The sequence below is a fragment of the Microchirus variegatus genome (genome assembly GCF_963457635.1).
Source record: "Microchirus variegatus genome assembly, chromosome: 8".
NCBI classification, from domain to species: Eukaryota; Metazoa; Chordata; class Actinopteri; order Pleuronectiformes; family Soleidae; genus Microchirus; species Microchirus variegatus.
This window is the reverse complement of record NC_139809.1, coordinates 10,564,416-10,592,414: the sequence shown is the minus strand read 5'-3', so window position 1 is coordinate 10,592,414 and position 27,999 is coordinate 10,564,416. Positions and strand designations below refer to the sequence as shown.

General features: G+C 40.4%; 1 protein-coding gene across 1 annotated transcript; it reads left to right on the top strand.

Annotated features, from left to right (window-relative positions):
* On the top strand, window positions 1-24,885 carry glg1a (golgi glycoprotein 1a; the record flags this gene model as incomplete). The annotated part of the gene is made up of 25 exons (XM_083893337.1): window positions 1-333; window positions 8,882-8,911; window positions 9,099-9,185; window positions 9,980-10,195; window positions 10,377-10,580; window positions 10,828-10,899; window positions 11,077-11,263; window positions 12,050-12,264; window positions 12,610-12,731; window positions 13,459-13,560; window positions 13,738-13,891; window positions 15,506-15,730; window positions 16,187-16,249; window positions 16,800-16,913; window positions 18,034-18,122; window positions 18,940-19,057; window positions 19,147-19,239; window positions 19,408-19,545; window positions 19,719-19,842; window positions 19,953-20,095; window positions 20,176-20,277; window positions 20,469-20,576; window positions 20,733-20,853; window positions 21,275-21,381; window positions 21,900-24,885. 25 exons carry the CDS (start codon window positions 1-3, stop codon window positions 22,065-22,067), a joined length of 3,435 nt encoding a protein of 1,144 aa, XP_083749463.1. The 3' UTR covers window positions 22,068-24,885.
* Between the last annotated feature and the right edge of the window lie 3,114 nt (window positions 24,886-27,999).

Below are 27,999 nucleotides of genomic sequence, written 5' to 3'. Positions count from 1 at the left end.
ATGGCGGACTGTATACGTGTTCCTCTGCTCCTGCTCTGGATGTGCATCTTTTCGTCAGTACATTCAACTAGAGCAGATAACAATAATGTCGCCAAATTTACTGGTAATGCTGATAACCCACAGAATCCAGCCGGAGCTCTGGGACCGGCTGTGGTTAACCCAGGAGCCGCAGAGAGAAACCTGGGTGCTGGGGCCTCGCTCTCTCGGAGGCGCACTGCCGGCTGGAAGTTGGCAGAGGAGGCGGTGTGCAGGGAGGACCTGACCCGGCTTTGCCCAAAACACTCATGGAACAACAACCTGGCGGTGTTGGAATGTCTCCAGGACAAGAAAGAGGTACATTTTCGAGACATGCTCATGTGGATGAAGGAGAAGAAGCAGGGTGTGCCTGACGAAAGAACAAGCTAACCACCGTTAGCTGCCACCGTTAGCTAGGCGCTTGCCTTGATAGAGAGAACGTCACGCCAAATGCCGGTCAGAAAGTCAACAATTTATGCATTGCGATGCTGGTTTCAGTATGGTGTAGTGCAGAGAAAGAGATTGCAGGCATTTCACATGTGTTCAGTGTCCCGTCTTCAATTCGGCATGATGCGTTACCTCGAATGGCTCCTGGCTTCTTTGCATCTCATAAGTTTTTTTTTTAATTAATCTTTTTGTCTTAAAAATATCTCCTATATGCTACGTGGAACAGCGTGACGCTAACCATCAGCAAAAAGACGCTAGGATGTAACCCGCTTTGTGCTATGCTTTTAACCAGAAATTGCTAGAAATACATCTGCTATGGATGACCACCAATGCTTTAGCAGCTTCTTTTCGTGTATCGTTTCAGCGTGTGTTTTATCACAACCTAGTAGGTTATCTGGTCGTACCTCGGGCACCTGGACTAGTGAATGTCTTAATGTGACACTGACAAGACATACCAGTGTCACTACAGTAGATCAGTTAGTTGTTTTGCACCACTCCCGTTATTTTGATCTCAAGCATCTCGCAGCTCCATGTTTGTCTTTGGGTTAACATTGTAATCCCGCTGTGAAGTGTACAGCTTGTCTAAATATATAGTTTTATTAGTGGGTTGTAACAATAGTTAAATTTACAGACATTTGCTGTGATATTGTGACTGTATCCACGGTATGACATTTAATGAGCTTCTATCCACAAGTACATAATTGTGATTGTGATATAGCTCGCGTTGCTCTCACTTATGCTTTTGTCTCTTTACAGAGAGTGTTTGAATTTAAGTATGTCCAATTTCCTGTGATGGGATTTTATGCTTTGGCTCTACTGTTTGTTGACATTCTGAATCATCTACAGGAAATGGCCCTAAGTCTTTGGCTGTATAGTCAGTATTAGTCACCTATCTTGTGTCTTGTGATCTCTTAAGCTCTCACACTGTTATGGGGAAGAGGAGTTGTAAACTCTTACTTTAAGTTTGTCTAGGCCTGGCAGAAATGTCTTTCCTCGCATCTTCTCAAATCTTTTCAGGGTGAGCATTTGCCAAGTTGGCCTCTCGTGTCACTTTATTTGTATGATTGTTATGTTTATAGTTAGTCACCCTTTTTCCTTATTTCTTGACATGGGAAATCAAAATGTTTCCACACAAAGAGGTGATATCATCTGTCGTTCCTATGTCATTCTGCTCTGCTGCACTATGTATGGCTGAAACAAGATCATATGTTTTGCCTGGAAAACATTATTGAAACATTTTTGTTTCTGCAATATAGTAAAATTGTCAATACCGTTACAACCATAATAGATTGTTAACTGAACCCGTTAATGGCAGCAAATGGTTCCAGTCTGGTCAATAAGCTGTTGTATATCTAACATAACATTATTGTGAGGCAGACTGAGCACTCACTCATTCATTATCTACCTTTTATCCTTCACATGGTGTTTGTGGGGGGGTCTGGAGCCAATCCCAGTTGACATAGGGCGAATGATGGGATAAACCCTGTACAGTTAGCCAGTTCTGGGCAGGGCCAGCATCTTTATAGAGAAACAACCATTCACTCTCACTTTCACATCTAATCCTAATTAGACTGGATGTTTTTGGACTGTGGGGGAATCCTTGAGAGAATCCATGCTCGCATGGAGAGAACCTGTGAACTGCATACGGGAAAGGCCCATGGGATTTGAACCAGTTACCTTCTTGCTCTGAGGCTCAATGCTAGCCACTGCTGCACCATGTGACCTGACAGACTGAGCACTTAAACTGTTTTGTCTGCCGAATGGTCTTTGTCAGTGGCCTCCCCTTAAGCATGAGGCAGCACCAGGGCCACTAGAGTACTTGTCACTGTGGTGGTGTGGAGAGAGCGAACATTGCCCTGACATGTTTGGGCAACATGTTGCCAAAAAGATAAAGACAATAAAACCCCATTCCTGTGTTAACACCTGTGCCAGTATATTCTCAGAGTCCTGTACCAAATTCCACAACATCTTTATATCAACATGACTGAGACTATTATGTTGCTGGTCCAACATTGGGTGTACAGCCACGTGAAGCACATTTCATCTCCCATTTCCTTCATTAATAAGATAATAATTTAATCAGCACTTAATTGTCATTTGTCAAAGTAATTGTCAAAGTAAAAAATAAAATGCAGAGGGGATGTATTCATGTGTTCAAATGACACAAAGCAAAATCGAGGCAGAACCACCAAAGTGTAGTGTTTTTATCTGCTCTTTGAGTCGGCTTCAAACTTGATGTGTGCTTTAAAGAGGACCTGGGTAAGTGCAGTGTGAAGTTTGGATGAATAGTTCTTGACAAACTCTAAAAAACCCTGTTCTACACATTGCATTACATGACTTGAGTAAATAGGCACTGGCAGCGCAGTAGCACATGCCAGAGTTTTGGGGAAAGTCAGAACTCAACTATCAAATTCTCAACACAATATCCCAGTCACTGTCAAACTATGTCATGGCTGGCACAGTGTCAGGGTTAAAGTTGTTTGGATAAGGAAGGATCAGTGTTCACTCTCAGGCACTTTTTGAAACTGGAATAAATTATTAAAAAATCATTCAAATATAATAAGATTAGAAAATTCCTAGTTCCTTTTGTCTATTAAATTTATGTAAAGACAGGAAAGTTAAATAAAATTTCCAGAACACGAAGTGAAAATGCATGTTAAATGTTTTAGTTTAACACGGTATAAGAATGGGAAGTGTGTTAATTGCCTCACTGGAGAATCTGAAAGAGCAATGAGTCATTTCTCATTAATGAGATCTTCATAATAATTGCAGTTATGCATCATTTGCAATGCACTCAGCAAATTCAGAAATTATTAAATGTTTTAGTTGTCTTGCATTCACACAGGGGTTTTGATACCAGTGTGAAACACATACACAGTTTGAGTCAAATGGACTGGAAAAAACCCAATGTTCTTTACCCTGTTTGGTGTTGGTAACGGCTGGACTGCAGACCCAGGAGCAGCTGTGGAGACCAGTGCCACATGAACATGTTACTGGAGGTGACAAGGACTAACTTTTATCAGCAGCTTTGCCACTAAGAAGATGTTGAGTCCTTTCATGTAGTACCTATTCAACAAGCCCTGAACACGTAGAGAAGCCTGTTTTCTAGCTGCTCCCATACACCGCAATGTGCCCTCTACAACCACAGCTTGCTTGTTAAGCTAACGAAGGATTATAAACAATCTAAAAGGAAAGGTTTTGTATGTATACTGCCAGCTTCATCTGCCAACTATCTTCAAATTTGGCTTGTGTTTGTGCACTTGAAGCTTTAGGCTGAGGTAGTAGCCACCCCCTCTGTGGCAATGTTACCTGCTGCGATGCGAGTAGTTCTATAGATGTATATAGTTCCTTATTCAACTTTTCCTTTATTTAATTGGACTGGACTTGCAGTTTTCTGAAGATATTTCACCTCTCATGCAAGCTATATATCCAGTTCTTCAGAAATGATTCAATGTCAATCTCTGAAATTGTTGATTATTCTCTTGATTCATCAGTTAGTTAGTATGGTTCATACAATGCAAGTCCAAAGGGAGTTTCTCAGGTTTGTGGCTTTTGAACTTTCGGTTTTCAGGTCATTAGGTTGCTTTAGGAACCATTCATATGTGTTTGTGAGGTCAGTCTGGGACTGTCTGTCGGTTGGGTGGCAGCAAACTGTTCACTCGCTTCCTCTAATCTCATTATCTGCTTGAGAGCTCACAATGTTGCAGCAGCAGCTCGAAGCTAAGACAAGCCTTAAGTTGTGCGCATTATGCGTTTACACAGTCAAATGAAGACCGCAGCATCCTCCCTGGTGGTAAAACATTATCTTGAAATACTCCATCTTCAGAACAAACAGGACATGTTTTAAATGTTCGCACATTTATACATGGCAGTTGGCTGCTTTTTTTTATTTAAATACTTATGATTAATCTCAGAGTCAATGTTTCAACAATTTGAACTTGTTTTATTTAATTCTTCGAATTGTTTCAATAATAGGTAAAGCAGGTCAAGCATACCATACCAAACAGATGCATCAAACACCAGGAAGTGTCTAATCGCAAACTATTATAATTGGCAGCATTTATTATTACGTGGGAACAAGTGATGAATACACCTGATCGTGTCAGGCTGTGAGCTGAATCTCTTTTATTGTCCTGGTAAATGGTTTTTAATGTTTTTAAGTGAAAGAGGCAGTGGCTCCTGGTGACAGTGATGTATGTTGTGGTGCTTGTGTTGTCTTTTTTTCTCTCTTAAACACTGTCTTGATCAAAATGAGTGCTGATGCTTCATTCTTTACTTCTTGTAGGGCCAATAAGGCCTTCATCATTCCAGTATCGGCACCAAATATCTATTAAGAGTTGAGTTTATAAAATTCTGTTGAATGTTAAACTTGTGAAGACTAGTCTATGTAGTCTTAGCCAAATGTATCCATCTGCTTCCACCAATTTCCACTAGTTATCCATCTGTGTCCACATTGGAGACGAGTCAAACACCTGCCACTTCTTTTGCTAATGGTATCCGTAGTTTCTCGAGGTCAGTCATCATGGTTTTATTACTTTTCCTCTTGTGCCTTGTAACTTTGGCATGAAAGAGTAGTAGTTTGTGTCACAAAATTGTGTGAATGCCCCCAATTCACTCAGCTGCCACTCTGCTCTTGCTGCTTTTCTCTGCTTCGAGGGTGAGATTATGAGCTGCTTTTAGACTCGTAGCATTTTTCTGTGTCTCTGGCCTGCCCACTCTCGGTCCTGTTGGTTTTTGTGGTTTTGTCTACGTGGTGCAGAGCATAGAGGGAGGAGGTTGTTGCCATTGAAGTCTTGCTTCGTTGTGGCCTATTTGAAACCTACATGTATCTGTTTGTGCTTGGTCTTTCTAATTGTACCCAATTTAAATAAATTGCCAATTGCTAGCCTGCATGCTGCAGCAAGTTGTCTTTTAATACCAGTGTTGTTGCTTCATGGTCAATGTAGTACTGGGCCATATGGTACAATTTCCCAACCTGCCACCATCAGCCCAACAGTAAACAATTATAACGATATTTTCACACCAGACTGTGCAAGAAACAAGCAGAAAGTTGTCTGACCATGAACATCAATGAGCTGCCTTACTCTTGATGTTGAATCTATCCAGCAGATCCAGATATACTTTATTGATTAGTTCCCATTCATTGATGTCCAATACTGATGCTGCCTCAGAAGGTCTGGCTAAGTCAGGGTGCTGGTTCTACTCGAGAGTGTGGGGTTGAGGTAAGGGCTTTGTGTAGTTACCTTCTCAACATCAAATGTGTTCTGTCAAACACCAGGCTTTGTACACATGGACATTTTCAGGCTGAAATGGGATAGAGCAAAAAATATAACGCATGTTGTCATTTTAAAAATATCTAAATTGTCTAACTCCGAGGACTAGTCCAGAAGGTATAGCTGCAGACCGAATGTACGCCAACTCTTGTAGTTAAATGTGTCCTCATGAAGGAGAGAGGGAAAGAAAACTTTAGAGTTATTGTGTTTTAATGACTTGCATTCTCCTAAACAAAGACGAGAGCTTTCTAATTGTTTTTTAAAAAATGATTTTGGTCCTGTGCCAAAAAGCAGAACAATTGTTCCTGGTTACTTGGCAACATCCTCTTGTGTCCTTTCAGTATCTATTGTTTTTGTGACCATTGATTTAGGCTTATTGTTGACATGTATTTAAACTTTAAAGTGTTAATCCAACTGCATTGGAGCGACAGCTCTCTATATTGCAATACTGAGGTTGCCAATAGTTTATTAAACGTTTAATGCCTTTGACATCCTTGAAGCCCACTGCCACTCTCGGTTGACTTACATTTTTTACGTTAATCATGTTTAGGGTTTTACTGGTTTTCGTATTGTCTTGTTTTCACTAAGATTTAGGCTTAATCATCAAAAATTCAAGAAAGTAGTTTAATTAAATAACTGTGTTTGTGTGTAGTTCACACTTAGATCAAATACCAGTCACAAGTCTTCACGTCTTTTTCTTGTGTGTTGTCATTGGTGGTGAAAACCCACACATCTGTCACACAGCTGACCTGTTTGGTTGTTAAGTTGGAAAAAAGGTGCTTGTGTTTTCTGGGTGCAGAATCCATAGCAAACGGCACTTTGGGAGCTAGCTAAAGCTCCACAGAGCATATGGCAGAAGTGTAGTGGCTGCTGAAGGCAATCTGCTTGGCTGTCTTGCTGCTGTGCTGATGTGTCCACAAGAGCATTGCATTATGTGGCTCCATTTTCTGCTCTGCCGTCTTTTTCCTCTGCCTCCTGTCTCATCAATTGCTTGTAGTGATGGTGTTTTTGGTGAATTGTGCACACTGCCAAATAAAAATGTCAAAATCAATAATGCTGTAACACCTGTAAACGTGCAATGAGATGGAGAGAAGGAAATGTGGTGTGTGGCTTCAAAAACACCTGTATTCTAAAAAAATAAATAGGGCTGCACGATATTAGGAAATCATGTAGTGTGCGATATTGTTGCTGATTATTGTGATGATGAATATCACTACCGATTATTTTCATAATCAGTCTGCCTTTCTCGATTAATTGAGTACTTGCTTTTGTTGCTATGGACAATAACAAAAATAAGGGATAACGTTTACAGATGTAAAAGCTAAATGTTGCAACACGCCTCCACCTTTTTGTCCATGCTCTTACTTCACCATTGATTTTATTTCTTTAGTAGTATTTTTTGCAATTAAGCAACCAATTTACTGAATGGCCGTCTTTCAGGAGGACGGACAAATTGTTGTTAATAGAAAATATTTTAGTCTTAGTGTGGACAAAGCCTTTACCGTCACCTGGAGGAGGCAGCACTGAAAAGGCATGTGCATAGATGAATGAAGATGATGCAAATCTTCACATCTATGCTCTTACTGTTGGCTCGTATGTCATATTCTCTCTCCTACTCTTACTCTCAACCACTTTCAGTTAAAGCTCTGACTCACACTGGTTTTCCCAAGATGAAGAGAGCTGATTAGGTTTAATTTAGCAGCAGCTATTAAAGGAGATGGAGGAGTTGACCTTATTTAAAGAAAAGAAAAACATCAATGAACAAAAAGAGTTTGAGTATTTCAGTCTGATTGCACCAACACAGCTAAGTGTTGGTTTTATTTCCTCCTGTTGTGTTTGAATACAGGTCCAGCTGCTGGCCACTGAGTTCCAGTTTGGACTTGGTTAAACTTAACTGTAATTGCAGAACAAAATGATACTTATCGCCTGTTTTCTTCCTTAGCCTCTTAGTCTGTTTACATTATAGTACAAGCATAAAACATTCTGACTTTCTGAAACATTGCAGATCCCACTGTCTGAGCTGGATAAATGCCTATATTAATCATGTGTTCTGTAAGTGGGATGTGATTTGTTTAGACTGTTAAGTCCTGCGTTGGATTGCGTGTGTGTGCAGAGGTGGGGTTTTCCCTGCAGACAGGCGATCACTCAGAAGAAATAATAATTTTTCCATTTTTCCTAATGCTTTTGTTGGAAACAATAAAAAGGATATAACACTGCTGAAGAGAGGAGTATGTAACAATGTTAGGCACCATTTAGGTTTAGTTCACGTTACGATCCATATGTGATTGTGATTGATGTGAAAATTTTGTTGGATTACAAAACAAACAGTATCTAATATTCTGGACATTAGCGCCCTTAGCATGTGTGGCGCAGCAGTGAAAAGGGTGGGGCACCCACTCCGTTCATATACTCAGTGGTGTTTATAACATCTGTCTGTCCCACCCACCCTTCTGTCATCTTCCTCGGCTGAGACCTGCTCATCACACTGTGTTTACTTCACACTGTGTTTACAGTATTGTAACACTTCTGTGTAAAATGCACTGTAAATACGACACACATACACTTGCTTAGTCAAACACACACAAACGGCCTATTCTTGGCTCATGCTGTGGCTGCCATGTGGTAAACAGTCAGAAACTCTTCAGCCATCTGCAGAGCACACACACAAAGTTGGTCCTCCATTGGGAATAGAGCAATAATTTTGGGCTTCTCTGGTTAAAGGGGAGGGGAGACTGTTGGTCTGCTGGCGTTTGGCTGCTGGTCAAAGCAGGAAGTTAGACAGGTCACTTCAGGTCAGTACAGGACTCCATAAAAATAATCTGTGGCCACAATGGCTCCCAGAAGTTTGGAGCCACCTCAGTAGTGAGAGAAGGCCTCCTACGATGTACCTGAACGTATTGTTGACATTTGAATCAATACCAGTGTCTCGACGATACGTGTTTTTTGGGTACTTTACACTTTCATTTTTCAAACGTAGTTGTGAAAAATAAATCCCTGTTTCACCAAACTTCTCAGTCCAGTGTAGTTGACCCATGAAACATAAAGATCCAAATCTCAGAAACGTTTGATCTCGTTCCTGACATTTTCTTCTTGATATACGCTAACCTCTTCTTTCCTTCTCCCTTTCTTTTCTGTCTTTCTTTTAGGAAACCGAGATTGCTACAGATTGCAACCATGTAAGTGTCTATACTTCTGTTTTTCTCCTCTCATAACTCATGTCACCACTATGCATCATGCTATTTTGTAGTACATTGTTCCACATGTCCTGGATGGAACATCCTATATTTCAACAGATCATGTGCATATGTATGAATCTGACAAAACTAAAGTTTGCTGTAGTCTCATGCATCTGTTCTTTTCTAGCTGCTGTGGAACTACAAGCTGAATCTGACCACTGACCCCAAGTTTGAGTCTGTAGCTGTGGAGGTCTGCAAGACAACCATCTCTGAGGTCAGTTGCAGCTTCACTGGATTTTTGTTTCAGCCTCCACAAACAACTGAGGAAACATTCACTAGCTGGTCACCTGAAGAATCATGTCTCCTCCATGTTTTCTCACAAGTAGCCTGGTTTGTTGTCAGTTGAGATGCAGCTGCTGTAAAAGCCTGATAAGAATAATCCAGCACACACAAATGCTTGGAACATAAATTATTTTGACTTCTCAGTACAAAACTGTATTATTTTAGTGAAACGAAACAAAACGTCAGACATTTTGGGACCCACCATTTAGTTGGAAGCAGTGTTTCCAGATTCTAAATTTAATTAAGTGGAAGTCCTTTTCTCAAAAGCCCTTCTCTGACAGAAAAGTTGGCTTGTAATTTGTGTAGTGTTGAACTAGGCTTTAGTTTTCTAGCTCCTAGTTTTGGTTATACGTGTGTTTAACATCTATCTGCAGTGTTAATGCTTTCACATTTGTCTTTGGGGCTTTTTGCACTACCCCTAAATTGCAGGTTAAAATTCATGCAGGTTTAAATGGTAAACGGCTATTTAACTTTAACAAATAATGTGGTCATTATCGTGTCTGTGAAGCTTATTTTATGAGAACATTTAAATGCTGAATGTGAAAAGTGCATCTGTTCTGGCCACATTTTTCCTGGAGCATTTGTTGGCAGATCTCTGTTCTGTAGACGGACAGGCGGATCAGGTTTTTTATTTTCATGCATTGTATCTTAATTTGAATGGCACCTTTCAACAACGACTTTCAAGTCTTCAAACAGAGATGTGACGCTGCCGGCATGTTTGCTTAGGTTAAAGAATGTGCCGCAGAGGAGCTGGGCAAGGGCTACCTGTTGTCTTGCCTGGTGGATCACCGCACCAACATCAGTGATTACCAGTGTAACCAGTACATCACCAAAATGACCTCCATCGTCTTCAGTGACTACCGACTCATATGTGGGTTCATGGACAAATGTCGCGAAGACATCAACGCGTTGCACTGCGGCAGCATCAGCACCGGGGAAAAGGTGAGACTCAAAAACTAAACTTAATCTGTGTTAAAATATTATAGCTGAGCTGAGTTCAACACTCATAAGCCTGTTGGACATCAATTATTATTAGGGCTGCAACGATTAGTCGACGTAATCGATTACGACAATATTCACTGTGTGAAGCTTAGCTTTCCCTGTGGCTGGGATCTTTCTGCAGGACATCCATTCACAGGGTGTAGTGATCGCCTGTCTGGAGAAAGCTTTGGTACGGGAAGCCGAGGAACAGCCGGGGGCACACACAATCAAGGAAGAATGCAAGAAGTCCATCATGAGAGTGGCTGAACTCTCTTCAGATGATTTCCACCTGGACCGTTACCTGTACGTCTCTTGTCATGAGGATCGTGAACGCTTCTGTGAAAATGTAAGAATTTGCACACATTCACAGGAATATGAAATATTATAACGCATGATCTAATGATTGTGACATAGGCTTTTTTTTCCTTTAGCTAAACTTATTCAGATAAACATTTGTTTCCTGTTGTGCTTTTTCTTTCTCCATGAATTTGTGTAAATAGTTCCATCATGTGTCTATATTTCTGCTTTGGATCAGTCATTTCTGTGACATGGATTTTTTTTACCAATTATAATTAGATTTTTTTTTCTTCCAGATACTGGCAGGGGAAGGACGAGTTTACAAATGTCTATTCAATCACAAGTTTGAAGAGGCCATGTCCGAGAGGGTGAGTCCAAGAATTTGTAGTTCTCCTTCCTTCAGGAGAAATTCAATTCAAATGTTAACTTGATTTTTCAATGTGTGACATACTCAAAGAATGTGACTATTTCGTGCAAGAGTGAAAAAACATGTACGACGTGTATGTAGCTTTATTGTGACGCTGGTGGTGGCTATGTGTACGCAGTGCCGTGAGGCCTTGACCACCAGGCAGAAGCTGATCGCTCAGGACTACAAGGTGAGCTACTCGCTTGCTAAAGCCTGCAAGTCAGACCTGAGGAAGTACCACTGCAGCGTGGACACCAGCATGCCCAGAGCCCGAGAAGCTCGTCTGTCCTACCTGCTGCTCTGTCTGGAGTCTGCTGTGCATCGAGGTGAGAAGTTATGCCTCTGAACTTGTGAACCCCTCAATCACTCTCAGTTGCAACCACCAATCAATATACTCAGTTGTTTGTCTGACAGTCAGAGGCTACTATTAGCTGGATTACCTGTCAGTCACCGGTGTGCTTTCACTTGTGATTTATTGACTTTTCAAAAGCACAGTGAACCTCCCACACTGTCTGCCTGTCAGGCTCTCCTGTGATCTTGAGTGGAAAAGCAACCGAGAAAGTTAGCAGCACTTTTGAGAAAATGAGAAGGAAGAAAAACTGCAGCAGTAAGGCTGCTCACAGAATCTCTAATGAAAGCGGACTCGATGGAAAAAATCTGGATACACTTAGATTTAAATGTAGAGTTTTCATAAACGCAGATCATCGCTGTGAAATACGGCTGAGCCATTTGGGGAAAATGTTTAATTGACATTTTTCTGACAAATATTGCAATTGCGTTTTTATTTGTGATGTAATTTGAAGACAAACTACAGTTCAATTTCCACCGTGTAATAGATATAAAACTAGATGGAGCAATACCACACGAGATGCCACTAAAATATAAATCCCTCTATTTTCTAACTCAAGGACGAGTATTGCTTTTTAAAAAAAAATCTAAATTACAAAAGCTGTGACTCTGTTGAATAAGGAAATAAACACAATAAAAAAACAAGTATTTAAAAAAAAAAGTTTATTTTTTTAAAGATGAAACATTTTAGACATAATTGTAACTATTGCTCATGCCCATCAACTCTATATGTCATATCTGATCAAATGTTTGTGTGTTTTTAGGTCGCGTGGTGAGTGGCGAGTGTCAGGGCGAGATGATGGATTACCGACGGATGCTAATGGAGGATTTTTCTCTGAGTCCTGAGATTGTGCTGCACTGTCGCACTGAGATCGAGAGTCACTGCTCTGGTCTTCACCGCAAAGGGCGGACGCTGCACTGCTTGATGAGGGTCGGCCGAGGGGACATGGGTGGAATAGACCCCAACTGTCAGAGGGCGGTAAGTTACCATAAACATTATCCCTCCAGGTCAGCACTACTAAGACTTTTTTTGGTTATACCAATAGTTAATATTTAACTAATTTACATAAAGATGCACATAAATAAGAAAAATTACCAAAATGTGTTGTAAAGCATAATTCCTAGATGTTATGAAGTTAGATATGGATTCAAGTTCTTAATACACACACCAAACGACGACCTCCCTTTTCTCAAATATCTTTTCAAGTAAACATCTTCTCCTGTTCTTAAAATGACTTTCAGCAACTCACCGTGTAGTGATCCAAACATGTGTGGCATAGAGTTGGATTCATATTGTCGATGGGAATTCTTTTTCTGTCCTCAGCTCCAGACTCTGATCCAGGAAGCTGATCCTGGAGCAGACTACCGCATTGACCGTGCTCTGAACGAGGCATGCGAATCCGTCATCCAGACTGCCTGCAAACACATTCGCAATGGAGACCCCATGTGAGTCACATGCCTCAGTGACTTTGTTTTCCTCATTTCATCCGTTTATTCTATTTTGCTTTCACAAAATCACATCTCAACTAATTTTCCCTGTAAAAATGTGTTTAGCCTACCATTAATGGTTAATGTTATATTTAGAATGCATGAGCATCTTGTGACACCTTCATTTTTAACTAGTTTAGTTTTTACATTTGCACAAATGGCAGTAGAAATGATGAAAGATGAGGTTTCACACTGTGAATAAAGACAAAAACCTCATATTGTTTTCGCTACTCCTCCCTGGTCTTAATTTGTCCTGCCACAATTTCATAATGATCCAAAGTATTTATTTATTATTATTATTATTTTTAAAGCTTTTATAATAAGGACTTATCTGTTGATCATTCTGACCTGCAGCAGTTCCAGAAATGATCATGAGAGTAAACTACTGCATGGTCATGGGACAAAGACAATAATCAACTTTCAGTGTTCACCACTAAGCACAGAAGCAGCAGCTGTGGCACAAAATAGAAACTTAGAAAACGAAAAGTTAAAATGGTTATAAAGGTAAAAATTACCTTTTTTCCCATTCATTTTGCAATATAGCTCCGACTAAATAGTCATGACGGTCATTCTTTAGAAAGCAGATCATACTGTGTGTGTGTGTATAAGACGGCACCTGCAGGATCCAGTAATTACTTTGCTGTTTTCTATACACCTGAACATATTTATGTTTTTGTTGCTGCAGGATCCTGTCCTGTCTGATGGAACATCTGTACACAGAGAAGATGGTGGAAGACTGTGAACACAGACTGTTAGAGCTGCAGTACTTTATCGCCCGAGACTGGAAGTAAGACGTGGCTAGCTTTTACTTACTTTAACTTTTTTTGTGTGCTGCAGAAGACGTAACAGTTTTAGTTTAAATCTTGTGCCATTGGTGCCATATTATTGTTATATTTGACTATGCACCGACAGTAAACAGTCCTGTCTCTTGAACAAAGCATTTATCCCCATGTTTTCTGTTCAGGCTGGATCCCATCTTGTATAAGAAATGTCAGGGCGATGCAGCTCGGCTCTGCCATACACGAGGTTGGAACGAAACAAGCGAGATGATGCCGCCTGGTGCCATCTTCTCTTGCCTGTATCGTCATGCTTACCGCTCTGTGGAGCAGGGACGTAGGGTAAGTCTATACCTGGAACACTCCAGGAGGAATTTTGAGCTAATCTTTGACCATTTTAATGAACAGTTCACCAAAAATAACGACATCATTCCCCACTCACCAACAGCGGGGTTTGTCTGTACTGATAGAAGTTGTATTATAAATGCTGCTGTGCAATTTGCAATCCATGTTAACACGTCTGGGTCAATAGAGATCATTAACAGTTTTCATTACCTTTGGCAACGAGGTTATGTTTTATATTTATGTCCGCTGGCATTGGCTCCAGCCTCTGCCATGACCCTTAAAGGATAAGTGGTGGTTAATGAGTGAGTGAATGAATGACCATGCTAAAGAGATTTGTCATCATCATTATACCATAAACAATGCACATTAGCTAATTTAAATTCTTGACTCTGTCTTAAAGGCTTGTTAAGTCATGAGAATAATTGCTTAAAAAATCATTGGGGTAGGCCATGGGCCAGTATTCATTTTTTTTATTTTTAAATAAAGCAAGTACAATGTAATACTGTCAAACAACAATTGCAATGAAACGAAGCAGAAGTGTTGGTGCCTCTATCCTGAAGCACCAAGCTTATCTCAAGAAATAAGGCAGATTTTTTCATACAGAAGATGGCAAACTTATTGTAAATGCACGAGAAGTTTTGTGTGAATTTTGTCATTGACCAGAGAATATTCTTGTAGCTCCGAAGCTGAAGCAGAAAACCACGGTCTCGCTGTGAGTAAGTCCTGTCGCTAAACAAATAATAATCACAGGAAACCTGACATCTGTCATGATAAGAATTGATTGTGTCCTGGTAATTCTCATCTGGCATTGGTGCATGAAAGAGCTGATTTTCAGTTGGAATTGCTGAAGTGAAATGAGCTTCTGAACTGTGCTTTGAATAATCGATATCAAACTCTTGATGATCTTTGTGTTTTAATTAAGTGCTGTGAATCGGGTCATCAGTGTTACATGTGCCAGCTGTGCTCTTGAGTGACGCTCCACTGCAATAAATGTTTTTAGTCATGTACTTTCTCTCTTTGTAGGATGGATTTTCTGCATGACTTTGTAATAATTGAAATTAATTTAAGTTTTGACTAGTTTTAAAAAGTAATGGCATCATCCATCTCTGTAGCCCATCTTATTGTTGGTGTCTTTTTGAGAACATGCATAACTAGCTTCTGTATTAAGGCCCTGCTCACAAGAGCATTTCATGTGCAGTGACATCAATTCGTTTTAATTAAATCGGATCAGTCATTGGATCAGTTTACAGAGATGACGTAAATCTGTGCAATTGAAATGTCAGTGTCTTCACAGAGCTGCACATTGAGACATGAAATTAGAGCCAGTTTATAAGCTGTGGGTGAATCACTATCTCCTCCTTCAGAATATAAACTGCCTCACAGAACAAGAATTGGGTGTTCCTCAAATAATCATGTCTTATTAAAGTCTGCAACTGAAGATGATTTTCACAATTGTGTTGCCTGTAAAGTGAAAAAGAAAAATGTGTTTTTTTTATTTACTATCTAAATAATCTTACACAATTGCAAACCTTTACCAGAGTGGAGTAACACTTAAAAGTGGACAAATCAACAAAACTCTTACTCTAACTGGACTTCATAACTGTCGTGCAGCTCTCCAGGGATTGTAAGGTGGAGGTGCAGAGGATTCTCCACCAGAGGGCACTGGATGTAAAACTGGACCCTGAGCTGCAGCGACGCTGTTTGACTGACCTGGGGAAGTGGTGCAGCGAGAAGACCGAGGCTGGTCAGGAGCTCGAGTGTCTGCAGGACCACCTGGAGGACCTGGTGTCTGACTGCAGAGATATGGTGGGAAACCTGACCGAGCTGGAGTCGGAGGTAACCGTCAGTTTAAAAAAAAAAAAAAAAAAAATGTTCCATGGTCAGTTCAGAGATCATAGATTTTTTTAATAATTATTAAATATCTATGTTTTTGTGTTTTCCTACTCCCCTGCATTGCTTTTTATATATATAGCTCAGCAGACACCATTCAGTGTAAACTCAAATTTACCTCTAAAATATTAACCTTTTTTTTTCAGTTAAAATCCCAAAACTGCAATTTCTTATACAGTTGTGACTCATTACAATTCTTGCCTGTAGACGCCACTTCAGAGAGTCTACAGATATCGTCTTGTATAGATTCCAATTAATGTCTTGAGTGAGATCATGTGTGAAACAGCAAGAGAGAAACACCAAAGACTATAGACATCTGAAAGTGGCTGACCCAGAACTGGTGGATCTGATTTGTAAAGATGCTTTGTGTTAAGAGCGTGTCTGTGTTTGTTCTGTCCTTAGGATATTCAGATTGAGGCGCTGCTTATGAGAGCCTGTGAACCGGTCATCCAGGCCTACTGCCATGTAAGTCTGATCTGATGAAATGTTTCAGTGGAAAAATGTTATTGTGTTTTTTGGCTAAAATATATCAAACAGATGTGCTGTGAAAACCAAGATAATAGGAAGCAGGAAGGATGACACATTGACTTTGAATACATACTCAACAAATTAAGACCACAAGGAACTAATTTGTTAAACCTTCAAGTGTGTGTTTGTATGCGTGTTCTCTTTTGAGAGCATTTTAGATACTGAAACCATTGTCTAAATTATTTAGCCGTGTTTGTTGTACAGTCTGATAATGTACAGTAGTACGTCTGTATAATGTCAGTATACATTTGTCAACTTTGATATATTTTCTAATATCTCTTCACGTATTTGTCAGGTATTTTTGTTATTTTCTTGTCTAACAAATGTGCTATATACTGCACGTATAATGCTATTTTCTTAGGAGTAATATTTTCTGGGTTTAGTTTTGGTGATTTTTTTTTAATTTCACGTACAAAATGCAAATAGTATCTAGAATTTTGAGTTCAATACTGCCTCTTTTTTCCTGATTTCTGTTTCCATCTGTCAGGAGGTTGCTGATAATCAGATAGACTCTGGTGATCTGATGGAGTGTTTGGTTCAGAACAAACACCAGAAGGAGATGAATGAGAAGTGTGCGGTCGGAGTGACGCACTTCCAGCTGGTGAGCACACTGATGAAAGCACATTGTCACGGAAATATGTTCAACATGAAAAGAAGAACATTCTTGTTGGCCCTCAGCCTGAGAAATAAGCATCTTTATTGCATATTGCTATTAGCTAATCTAAAATGTTCAGTGTGTAAGATTGAGGGAAAGCCAGTGAAATACCAATACCCCTACCTCTTCCATTTGAAACTGTGTAGGAAAATCTACAGTGGTCTTCAGATAGTTTATAAGTATGGAAAACCTCGAAAGACCCTGTAGTTTTTCTGTTGTGTTCTGTCTCTGGGGTTGTGAGGGTGTATATGTTGCAGTGGTGCAACTTGGCTATTCTATTTGGAGATAAACACACTTTTAGATATACGTATCATACAATAGCCGTGCTGTGGGTGCTCTGTACCACATCCAGCTGCAGCTCTGTTACTAGGCAACAGCGGTGACATGATGGTGAAATCTCCCTTAGACCAGATCCTCTCATTTCAGTTCAACCTTCATGGTCTACACGTCTGACAAATAAGTCCTTAACCTAAATTAAGACACAGCTTATTACTCATTAGAAACACTCATACCGACTCCACAGTGCACCCGAGGCAAATCAATTGTAACGGCAGACTATCGATGTACATATCTGTGTTGATAGAATGTTTGAAATAAAACCAACCTTGCTATTTGAAGGATTTATGTCTCAGCAGCAGCAGCGCATCATACTTACTAAGTATAGTGCTGAGAAAGTAGTCCCTCAAAAATTCATGCGATGCGACGTTAGTTTTGTTTCAAATATTATTCTATCAACACAGATATGTACATCGATAGTCTGCCGTTACAATTGATTTGCCTCGGGTGCACTGTGGAGTCAGTGTGAGTGTTTCTAATGCCATGCTAGCAGGTACCATTGACTTGCGCTAGCCATAGCACCAGCAAACTCGGCAACTAGAAGAACTGAATAAAATTTCTTGAAAACCTCTCCAGACATATCCATCACACCGGCTGATTTGAAAAAAAGGTCTTATGTCCAAAATTCCGAACTATCCCTTTAATCCTTAAGTTATGTGACACATGTGCTTTGTTTTTCCTGCTGAATTCATCAGTAATAATTTCTCTCATTCTTTCTCAATGTCCTCAGATTCAAATCAAAGATTTCCGTTTCTCCTATAAGTTCAAAACCGCCTGCAAGGAAGACGTCCTTAAACTGTGCCCCAACATCAAGAAGAAGTAAGAAGCACAGTGGTGTTTCAGAGCCGGTCACAGATGTGGCATTGTGCCCTTTGCTGAAGAACATTTTGTAAAACAAATTATAATAATAAACTGTTACTGCTCCTGCTATATCAAATATTAAACTTTATGAGCTTTGGTTGCCTTGGATCACTTCATGACACCAAATGACTCTTTTGTATTTGTAGTTTGCATGTGCTGTTCTCAAAGGTCAAAGATGCTCTCTAAATGGTGGCTAATCACTTCAGTTTTCAGGACTCCTCTTGAGGGGAGAGCTCATTATTTTCAGAGGAATCCTGTTGATTTATAATATTATACTAAGAATATTTCTACGTAGTTCAGAACATTTTGAAATCTCACCAAATGTCTGTCCATACTACTAAATCTAAATGTGCAGCAACAGTTTTTTGCAGTTGGTCGTTCAGATGCCAATACTATTTACAAGAAAGGAACAGCAATCCCCACTGTAGAAAAGAACAAGATGTAGTTTTTGTCCAGGCAAGATGTGCATAAGACTCTGAAACTGAAACTGTCTACAATGTTTTTCTTGTCTCTACTTGTCCGGACTAAAACACAATTCTGGTTTGTTTTATTTTTTTAATCTGAAGGTAACAGACAAGTCTCCTTTTTTTGGTGCTCAAAAAAGTAATCTGGATGATTTGTTTAAACAAAGCAATGTTTTAAACTAAAATGTAAAAGTGAGGAGGTCCAGAGTAATAGTTGGGCTTCATTTTTACACCAATACATAGATGCTGTTGTGTATGTGATACAAGGATATACATGTGGTTGATCTTTATCTTGATTTTTGTCTTTTAAGGGTGGATGTCGTGATTTGTCTCAGCACCACAGTGAGAAACGACACACTACAGGAAGCCAAGGAACACCGGGTGTCTGTCAAATGCCGTAAACAGCTGCGAGTGGAGGAAGTAGAGATGGTATGTTCACTGACGCTGCACAATCACAATCCATGTTTGTGCCATTGTTTTTTACGTAAACCCACTTAATCCTGTCTGGTTCTCTGCAGTCGGAGGACATCCGCCTGGAGCCAGAGCTGTACGACTCCTGTAAGCAGGACATCACCAAATTGTGTCAGAACGTGCCATTTGGCAATGCCCAGGTCAGCTGCTCCACAAGTAAACATACACATATGGTCTATCCTTCTAAAACACACATTTTTCTTTGAGTCGAGTTATCAATCCTCCACACTTCCAGTATAAGGAGATTCATGTGTCACATAAATTAAAACCGATGCACCAATGATCAGACTCTCTTTTTCTCACTGTAGGTTATCGAGTGTCTGAAGGAAAGCAAGCGTCTGTTGACTCCGCGCTGCCACCAGCGGGTCTTTAAGCTGCAGGAGGTGGAGATGGTTGATCCTGAACTGGACTACCAGCTGATGAGAGTCTGCAAACACATGATCAGGGTGGGTCCAGTAACACCAATGTCACACGATAAGTAAAGGGTAGAAGAGCCCTACTTATCCACAGAGTAGGATGCAAAATGCCAAAAGCAAGTTATTTCTTGCTGTGTTAGTGGAATACAGTATGTTTATAAAGGAGCTTGTTTGTAACAGATGTCTTTTTGTGTGTTTTTCAGCGGTTTTGTACGGAGTCGGAGGGAAAGAACGTTCTTCAGTGTCTGAAACAGAACAAGAACAGTGAGATGATGGATCCCAAATGCAAACAGATGATCACAAAAAGACAGATGACCCAGAACACAGGTAGATGGTCTCACTCATTTTCAGTCTGTCAGCATTCTCATGATCTCAAGTTCCACTAATAAGTCTACCTTCAACTGAGTGTCTGTGTTTGTGTTTGTCTCTCTTTCCAGACTTCAGGTTGAACCCAGTGCTGAGGAAAGCCTGTAAAGCCGACATCCCAAAGTTCTGTCAGTCAGTCCTGAACAAGGCGACACCAGACAGTGAGCTGGAGGGTCAGGTCATCTCCTGCCTCAAGCTCAAATATGCAGACCAGGTCAGAATCACAACACACTTGAGACGTTTGGTGTGACGGTCACTGATGTGTAACGCAATGTGTTTTGTTTATTGTGGCAGCGTTTGTCGTCAGATTGTGAGGATCAGATCAGGGTCATTCTGCAGGAGTCGGCGTTGGACTACAGACTTGACCTTCAGCTGCAGATCCATTGCACACAGGAGGTATGGACATTAGAATTTAAAAGTGTAGAACATTAAAACAAGCTCAGTGAAATGTTTAATACATCCTGAAAAGTATTTGACAATATAACAAATAATGAATCACCTGATGATGATGATGATGATGATCTGCTCAGTCCTGTTTACCATGAGCAGGTTATTGACTGTGAAGGCGTGTGTGTGTGTGTTTGTAGATCCCTCAGCTGTGTCTAGAGGAGGCAGCAGCTCAGGAGCAGACAGGGCAGGTGGAGGAGTGTCTGAAGGTCAACCTGCTGAAGATCAAACAGGAGGCATGCAAAAAGGTAAACAAACGCCACTGCTGCCTTCTTATGATATTTTTTAAATACTAAATTCCTTTTGCTAGCAAGAACTCAAATGGTTTACATAAACAAAGTTATTGTTTTGTATAATTTTTTATCTTTATCTCTCGCCTCTCTCCCCTCCTCCCCCTTCTGCAGGAGGTGTTGAACCTGCTTAAGGAAAGTAAAGCAGACATTTTTGTCGACCCTGTCCTACACACTGCCTGCGCTCTGGATATCAAGCACCATTGTGCTGCCATACCACCTGGCAGGGGGCGCCGTGAGTCCACAAAAATGCACACAGCAGCTGCAACTTAGACTTGTACCCTTTATATAATCAGAGGAACATGACTTGACTCTAACTTTTGTTATAATTTTTTCTTTCTTGCTCCTTTTTATTCATTAACCTACAAAAAAGTCTCTAAACACTATTTAGGTTTGGTTTATCTTTCATTCAAAAAAGTGTATGCATTTATATTTTGTTGTAAACACATTTTTGGGGTCAGAGATTGAATAAAAGCAGACTGGAATTAATATGTCCACTTTCCACACACATGCCACCAGGTTTAATGACTTTCATCAGTGTTTAGTACTAAAATATATTAAACTATATATAAAAAAAACTAAATAGCTTCTAACTATTGACACTAAACCATTGATGTCGATGACCAAGATGTTTGACATAGGTTTTGTTTCCTCAGAAATGTCGTGTCTCATGGAGGCGCTGCAGGACAAACGCATTCGTCTACAACCCGAGTGCAAGAAGAGACTTCAGGATCGCATCGACATGTGGAGCTACGCTGCCAAGGTACACGAGCCCCGGCTTCTTCACACTGTCAGCAAAACACTTCACACAAAATACCAACACACACAGGAGCTTTGCTACCCAGTAGCTGCAGTCATTCAGTCATTGAGCTGTATCAAGTTTTATAAAGTTTTATTAAGTTTTATATTTAATTGATAAAATTGGTTTTAAATGGGCATTTAATTTGAAATTGAGTCAAGAAATTGCATAGAAATCTTTTATATTGAAGTGAATAGCCTTGCTTTGAATTGAATTTTACATTGATGTAATGTACCACATGACATGGCTATAATTTTCAAATATTTCCAAAGGGAAACAATAACTTGTATAGATATATCTGGTTAAATTTTATTTTGTAGCCCCTGGAGTGTTTTTGTTTTTATTAACACATTTCTGTTTAAAGGGCTCCATTTTCTTTTATTTTGACACACAACATTTTTGTTTTAACCTGGCCTTCATGGAATCTTATTATTCTTATTATAATGTCTGTTTGTATGTTTGTTTTCCTGATTTGACGACAGGTTGCTCCTGCTGAGGGTTTCTCAGACTTGGCCGTGCAAGTGATGACATCGCCGTCCAAGAACTACATCCTGACTATGATTGCTGGTGGTGTGGCCCTGCTCTTCCTAATGGGTCTGCTCTGCGGACGATTCACTAAGCGTGTCACTCAGGAGCTGAAGGACAGGTAGACCACACCCACTCTGTGGTAAGGACACGCCCACAGGAGAAACGATCCACCGCTGAAATAGGACTCTATCCCCTCCTTCCGTTATTTACCCCTGACAGCTACAACTACTCCACCCACCTGCCTCTCGGTTCTTCTCGCAGCGCTTACTTTCTCATCACTCCTGCTGCTTCCCGCCTCCTCTTACATTGCTGGAGTGACTTCACTCACAGTTGTGCAAAGGAAATTGTGCGCGATGACCGACTCATTTCATCATTTCTATATGAACTCGTCTTCTCTCCAGGAAGGCCACGTCCAAAACATTTCTTCTTTATCTGCTGATTTTTTTTTTCCTCTTATGCAGAGCACCAGTTCGTCCATCAGTTTTACCTGCACTCACCTATAGATGCAGTGTTTTTCTTTCCTCTCCACCCCTTTTACTGTGCTGGGGAGAGAGTTGGGTGAGGAGAGAGAGCGGGGGAGGAGGTCGTACAGGTTGTTGGGATAGGGGATCAAAGGTCAAACTTAAATTAGAGGGAGGCGGAAATCGTAGTGTAAATGTGTAGAGAGTGGGACGGGAAAATATTCATTTATAAAGACTACAGTGTGTGAATGAGCGTGTGTGTGTGATGAAAACTGTCTCCATATCACCATATTCTTCTAGTTTGTCCTCCTATTCCTCCTCCTTTTTTTTCCTTTTTATGTGTATGTTCAATTTTATTGCCATGGGACTGCCAGGCGGGTGGTGCCAACCAGTCAACCCTCCACCAAGCCACACAGATGAGATAGAAACATTTGTTGGGGGGGTGGGTGACGCATCACAACCACTCCCAGCTAGCTTGCTTAAAGCTCTTCCTACAAGGAAATAGTTTGTGGTGAAGTAAAAAAAATTCGAAACGGCAGACCTGGCAACTTCAGCTGTCCATTTATGCAGTCCGATGTTTTAAAAACAATTTAGTTTTAATTTCTCAGCCGAAGCGGTGCCATAAGTGCACCACGTCCACCTGCAGCAGGATCTGCTCACAACACTACAGTGAGCTCCCATCATGCCCCGCTCACCCCCAGTCATGGACTCGCAGAGTGGCTGTCAGTGACTTGGGTACATAAATCTGAGAGCAATGCAGAAAAAAAAAAAACAGAATTAAGAAAAAAAAATCAGCATTATTATAGAGATGTGAACATTTTAGTGTAAAGATACTGGAATCATTGCACATTTTTCATTCTTTTATATATATATATATATATATAAATATATATGTTTTGTTTTGTCATAGCCTTATTTATTTGTTTTCTAATGGACACATTTTTTTCCAAGTGATTTGAATGTTCTCTGGTTGCCTTTTCTCCAGCGAGGGAGCCTCCCTTCCTTTCTGCAGTGGTGGGGGTGGGAAGATGGGGAGAAGAGTGGAGGAAGTAGGTTGCTACGTTTTTTTTTTTTTTTTTGGGCGTGTTCTATGTGCATCGACCTGCTGCGGCCTCTTTGGTTGGCGGCGTGAGTCCGATTCCTTGCACGGTGATGTCGAAGAACACGTTTGCCCAGAACGTGGAGCGACTCTGTTGATCGCCTGAGACACAGGAGACGAGCTGAGATCAGTGATGTGATGATTATACTTTGGGGATGACCACTGGTGCTTTCGTAACGTGATTAAAGCTGATCAGTGACGTGGATGTGAAAACACAACGGCTGTGGTTGGTTTCCCTCACTGCTACAACTGAGTTCAAGTAAAGGAGCAGTATGTAAGTAATGTATTGTAATAAGTCATAAAATGACCGTTATATCAGCAGAGATTGGGAATCGCTTAAAATTGAAGTGCGACTGTCACTGCTAACATTGGTACAGATGGTTTAGTCACAATTTTAATTTACAGCCTGCATATTCTGTTTATGTTGTGGAAAGAGGGTGCAGGTGTAGCTCCCCTTAGATCTGTCTAATCGGTTCGTTGGGGATCGTCAAACCCTCGCTTTTCTGGGTAGGAGAGAGACGACGCTCTCCAAGATTTTTTGCTGTTTTAAACTCTGGTTGCATCTTGTATATACAGTAGCCCCCTTTAAAACTGTAACAGGTTTGATTCAGAATGGGCTCATCCAAGTGTCAGATGCCGATTTAATGCGGCGTCGACCGCATACACGTGATTCACCACGTGCAGGTCAAAGGTGGAGGGAGAAGGTGGTCGAGGTTTTGCTGTTACTGTACGTTCGTCTCAGTGTCATGAAGCTTCTTTTTTAAATTTTATTGTGGTGTATCTAAGCAACTTGGTCAACTGATGAATTGCTCCTTCTGACGCACAGTACATGGAGTCACAGTAAACTGTGCAATCAAGCTGCGGTTTGTTGTCCTGATAGTTGCAGCTTGGTGTGGTGAGCGCTCGCTGCCCTCCCCGCTTGAAAACGAGGCGCTCCGATTCGTTTAATTGCCTTCACAATTAATTTTAACTCTCGCCCATCTGACGTCAGTTTTATCAAATTGTGCCTACTCGCCGCCCCACTGAGGGACCCCGCTGTACAGAACATCCCAGAATCCCCTGCAGCACGCACCAGAGGAGCATGTGGGCCTTTGTGTGATGGATGGCGTGTGTTTTGTTTGTGTATGGATGTGCGTTTGTGTTGCCCACAGATTCCAGACCTCGCGTGTGCGCGTGCGTCAGCAAAAAACGCTGCCTCAAAGCTTACCGCTGTCCCCAAACGATGATGACGAGAACGTTTGATTTTAAGTTTGTGACGATAAAGATCTTTTTGTAAAAAAAAAAATCAATAAAAATGTTTTGTGTTTGAATCCATGGAGCTCCTCCCTCATCATCTGATTTAATTCTTCCTGTACAATTTTTGTTCTGTACAGATGGAAATCGGAAAGTTTGTTAATAATAAAGTCTGCAAGGTTTCTATTCCACTGTCTGTTGTGTTTATTTTAACAACACACCGTTGCTTTAAACTGATGCTGACTTGTCACAACAGCTGGAACTGAGCTACTACTGTAATAAAATGAAGTCTTTCAAAGCAGGAAGCAAATGTGAGCCTTCAAATCAACCTGCTCCAGCTCCAGGTCTGTTGAAGCAGGACATGGATTGGAAAGCACTGCTGTAATTGAAGCTGAGAAATACCATTTTAAAAACCTCGGATTACAGGTAACACTGAAAAACAGAAGTTCAAGTTCATTGGGTTAACCCTTTCATGTTTAAAAAAAAAAAAAAAATGACCCGAGCTAAACTCTCCAGCTCTGAAACTCTGCAGATATTGTCACATTTAATTGCATTAATGGTTTGTTTGTCTTCTTTCTTTACTTTTTAAGTTTCTTTGCAGCATAGGCAAATGTTGTTGGTGCTGGAGTAGCAATCATTCCGCCTGTGTGAACGATGTAGAGGAATGTCGATGAGCCAATGAGAGCGCCAGCTCTCCGTGAACTGCCTCTTGATTGGTCAAAGCCTCCAACTACAAGACAGTTTTGTCTATAAATGGAATTCAGAGACGGTAATGCAGAAGTGCTTTTCTAACTCTCAGATCACTTGGTCAACATTATTAATTATTATTATCATTATTCAATAAGACTCTCAGTATAATAACTTGCAAATCAAGTAACACCACAGGTACAATCTTCACAAGAAAGTATACTTGCAAGTATAAAACTACATAAACTCAAGGTCTTGAAAAACATGTTTTCTGTTTGGAAAGAGTTTGGAATGTTTATTTGGGAAAAGGACAATCACCCTGTAGAGACACTAGTCACTTTTCAGTGCTGGTGAAATAACGTAATGATAGAGAGAGTGTCTCCAGTCTGTCTCTTTATTTCTAGTCCAGCTGATCTTTTGTATTTTCTGAGACTCAGCATTGCATTCGTTCTGCTTATCATCGTTTTAGTCCCATGTGAAAACGTGTCAGTGGCTGTAAAACAACACTTATAATAACAGCTGTCCTGTCGTTCAAGTGCCTTATTTCTATAGAAAGTCAAACATACACACAAACAGGACGTCTGGTTTTGCACGTTTGGACCTGGGAACAATTGAATTTCGTCTATTGCACTTTACATTACAGCCCACTATTGTCTCAGCGTCTACTTTTAAATGCGGTCGTCCTCCCCTCCCTCCTGCAACCAGTGGTTTTGGTTTTATTTCTGTGCGGTATGAAAATAATTCTTGCTGTTGTGATCAACATTTGACCTGGAGGGAATCCATCCCCAACATTGTCATGTTTGCTTGTTATTTTGTTTTACTTAACACTGTCACATGAAAGAAATCAATAAGTAGTTTAATTCACACTGAGATGTTTACACTCTCCAAGTGTTTTCTTAAGTTTGACTTAAGTTTAGTTATGAGAAAATAACAGCAATTAAACAAAAATACATTCTGACTGAGCAAGGGTTATTTTTCACACCTGAAACTGAAATAATCCTCTTTGTCCTGATCTTAATCCCATTTTATTTTATTGTATTTAACCTTTTATTTTACCCAAATAATCCTATTGAGATTGCAAATCTCTTTTCCAAGGGCGTTGTGACCGAGAGGCAGCGACGCATCAAAGATAACTCATCCAAATGAGTCATTAAAAGACATCAGAGACCAATGATTTAGAGGTCTTTCAGAATTAATTTAAGATACTCCAGAGTACAATACTGCAATGCCTTTTATTCCATATTTTCTGTGTGGACATATCAGAAAAACTACAGTGTGGAGAAGACACCCTTCAAACCTGAGACAGTTTGTGAAATAAATTAGATAACGTTCAGTGTACTACCATCTTTGTGCATGTCATTTCCATTTATTTGAAGTATTTACTTAACTCGGAATCAAAAACGAAGCCTGATTTGTGTTAAAAGTGGAATAAAAGTCAATTTTAAGTTTTTTCACCAAAGTTGTGGCTTCCTGTGTACATTCTTAGAAATAAGGGTTCCAAAAGGGTCCTTCTTCAAGGGCTGAGGTTCTACCTGGAACCATTTGCTTCTGAAAAACCCTTTCCCAAAGAAAGGGTTTTTCAAGGGTTCTTGGTAACACTAATGGTTCCAGTAAGAACCATTTTGATCCAGAGAACCCTTTAAAAGCCCTTTCCTGAATAAAGGGTTTTAAAAGGGTTCCACCTGGAACCCTTCCGGGTGAACCTTTTTGGAAAGATTCTACCTGGAGCCAAAAAGGGTTCTCCGATGAGGACAAGCTGAAGAACCTTATATGGTTCTCCTTAGCACTTTTATTTCTAAGAGTGTAGTGTGTTGTTGGCCGTGCTGGCTGTGCATCCCATTTGGCAAAAAACCTCCCAAAAACCTTGAACTAGTTTTGTGTGTTCTTCTAGCAGCCGTACGTGTGTGTGTGTGTGTGTGTGTGTGTGTGTGTGTGTGTGTGTGTGTGTGTGTGTGTGTGTGTGTGTGTGTGTGTGTGTGTGTGTGTGTGTGTGTGTGTGTGTGTGTGTGTGTGTGTGTGTGTGTGTGTGTGTGTGTGTGTGTGTGTGTGTGTGTGTGTGTGTGTGTGTGTGTCTGCAGAGCTTCTGTGTAAACACGTATGTCTGCTCTGTGCAGGCTTCACCATGTCTGACAGAACCGTGTTACATTCTTTCGGGCCGGACGCACCAAAACACGTTGACCTCACAGCTTCTCCTGAACATGATTCACGACACAGACGTCTCAAAACCTTAAAACCTCCACGACATGACGTCAGGGTAAACACGTTTAGGTTTATTTATACATGTTGTACAGAGTCTTTTTTTTTTTCCTTCTTCTTTTTTTTTTACCAAAGTAACAGCAGTAACAGTTCCAGCACCAATCATCAGTTCATCCTGAAAGAAAAACCCTCACAGAAATACACATAATCCCAGTTTGTGTCATTCAATGTATTTTCACGTTGAGCTGAACATTTAATGTGAAAGGTTAATAGTATAAATAAAATATTCTTGGAGGTATAACTCACACACAGACATGATACATAAGAACAAACTGATGGTTTTATAACAGGCTCCATTGCAGAAATGTGAAAACGATG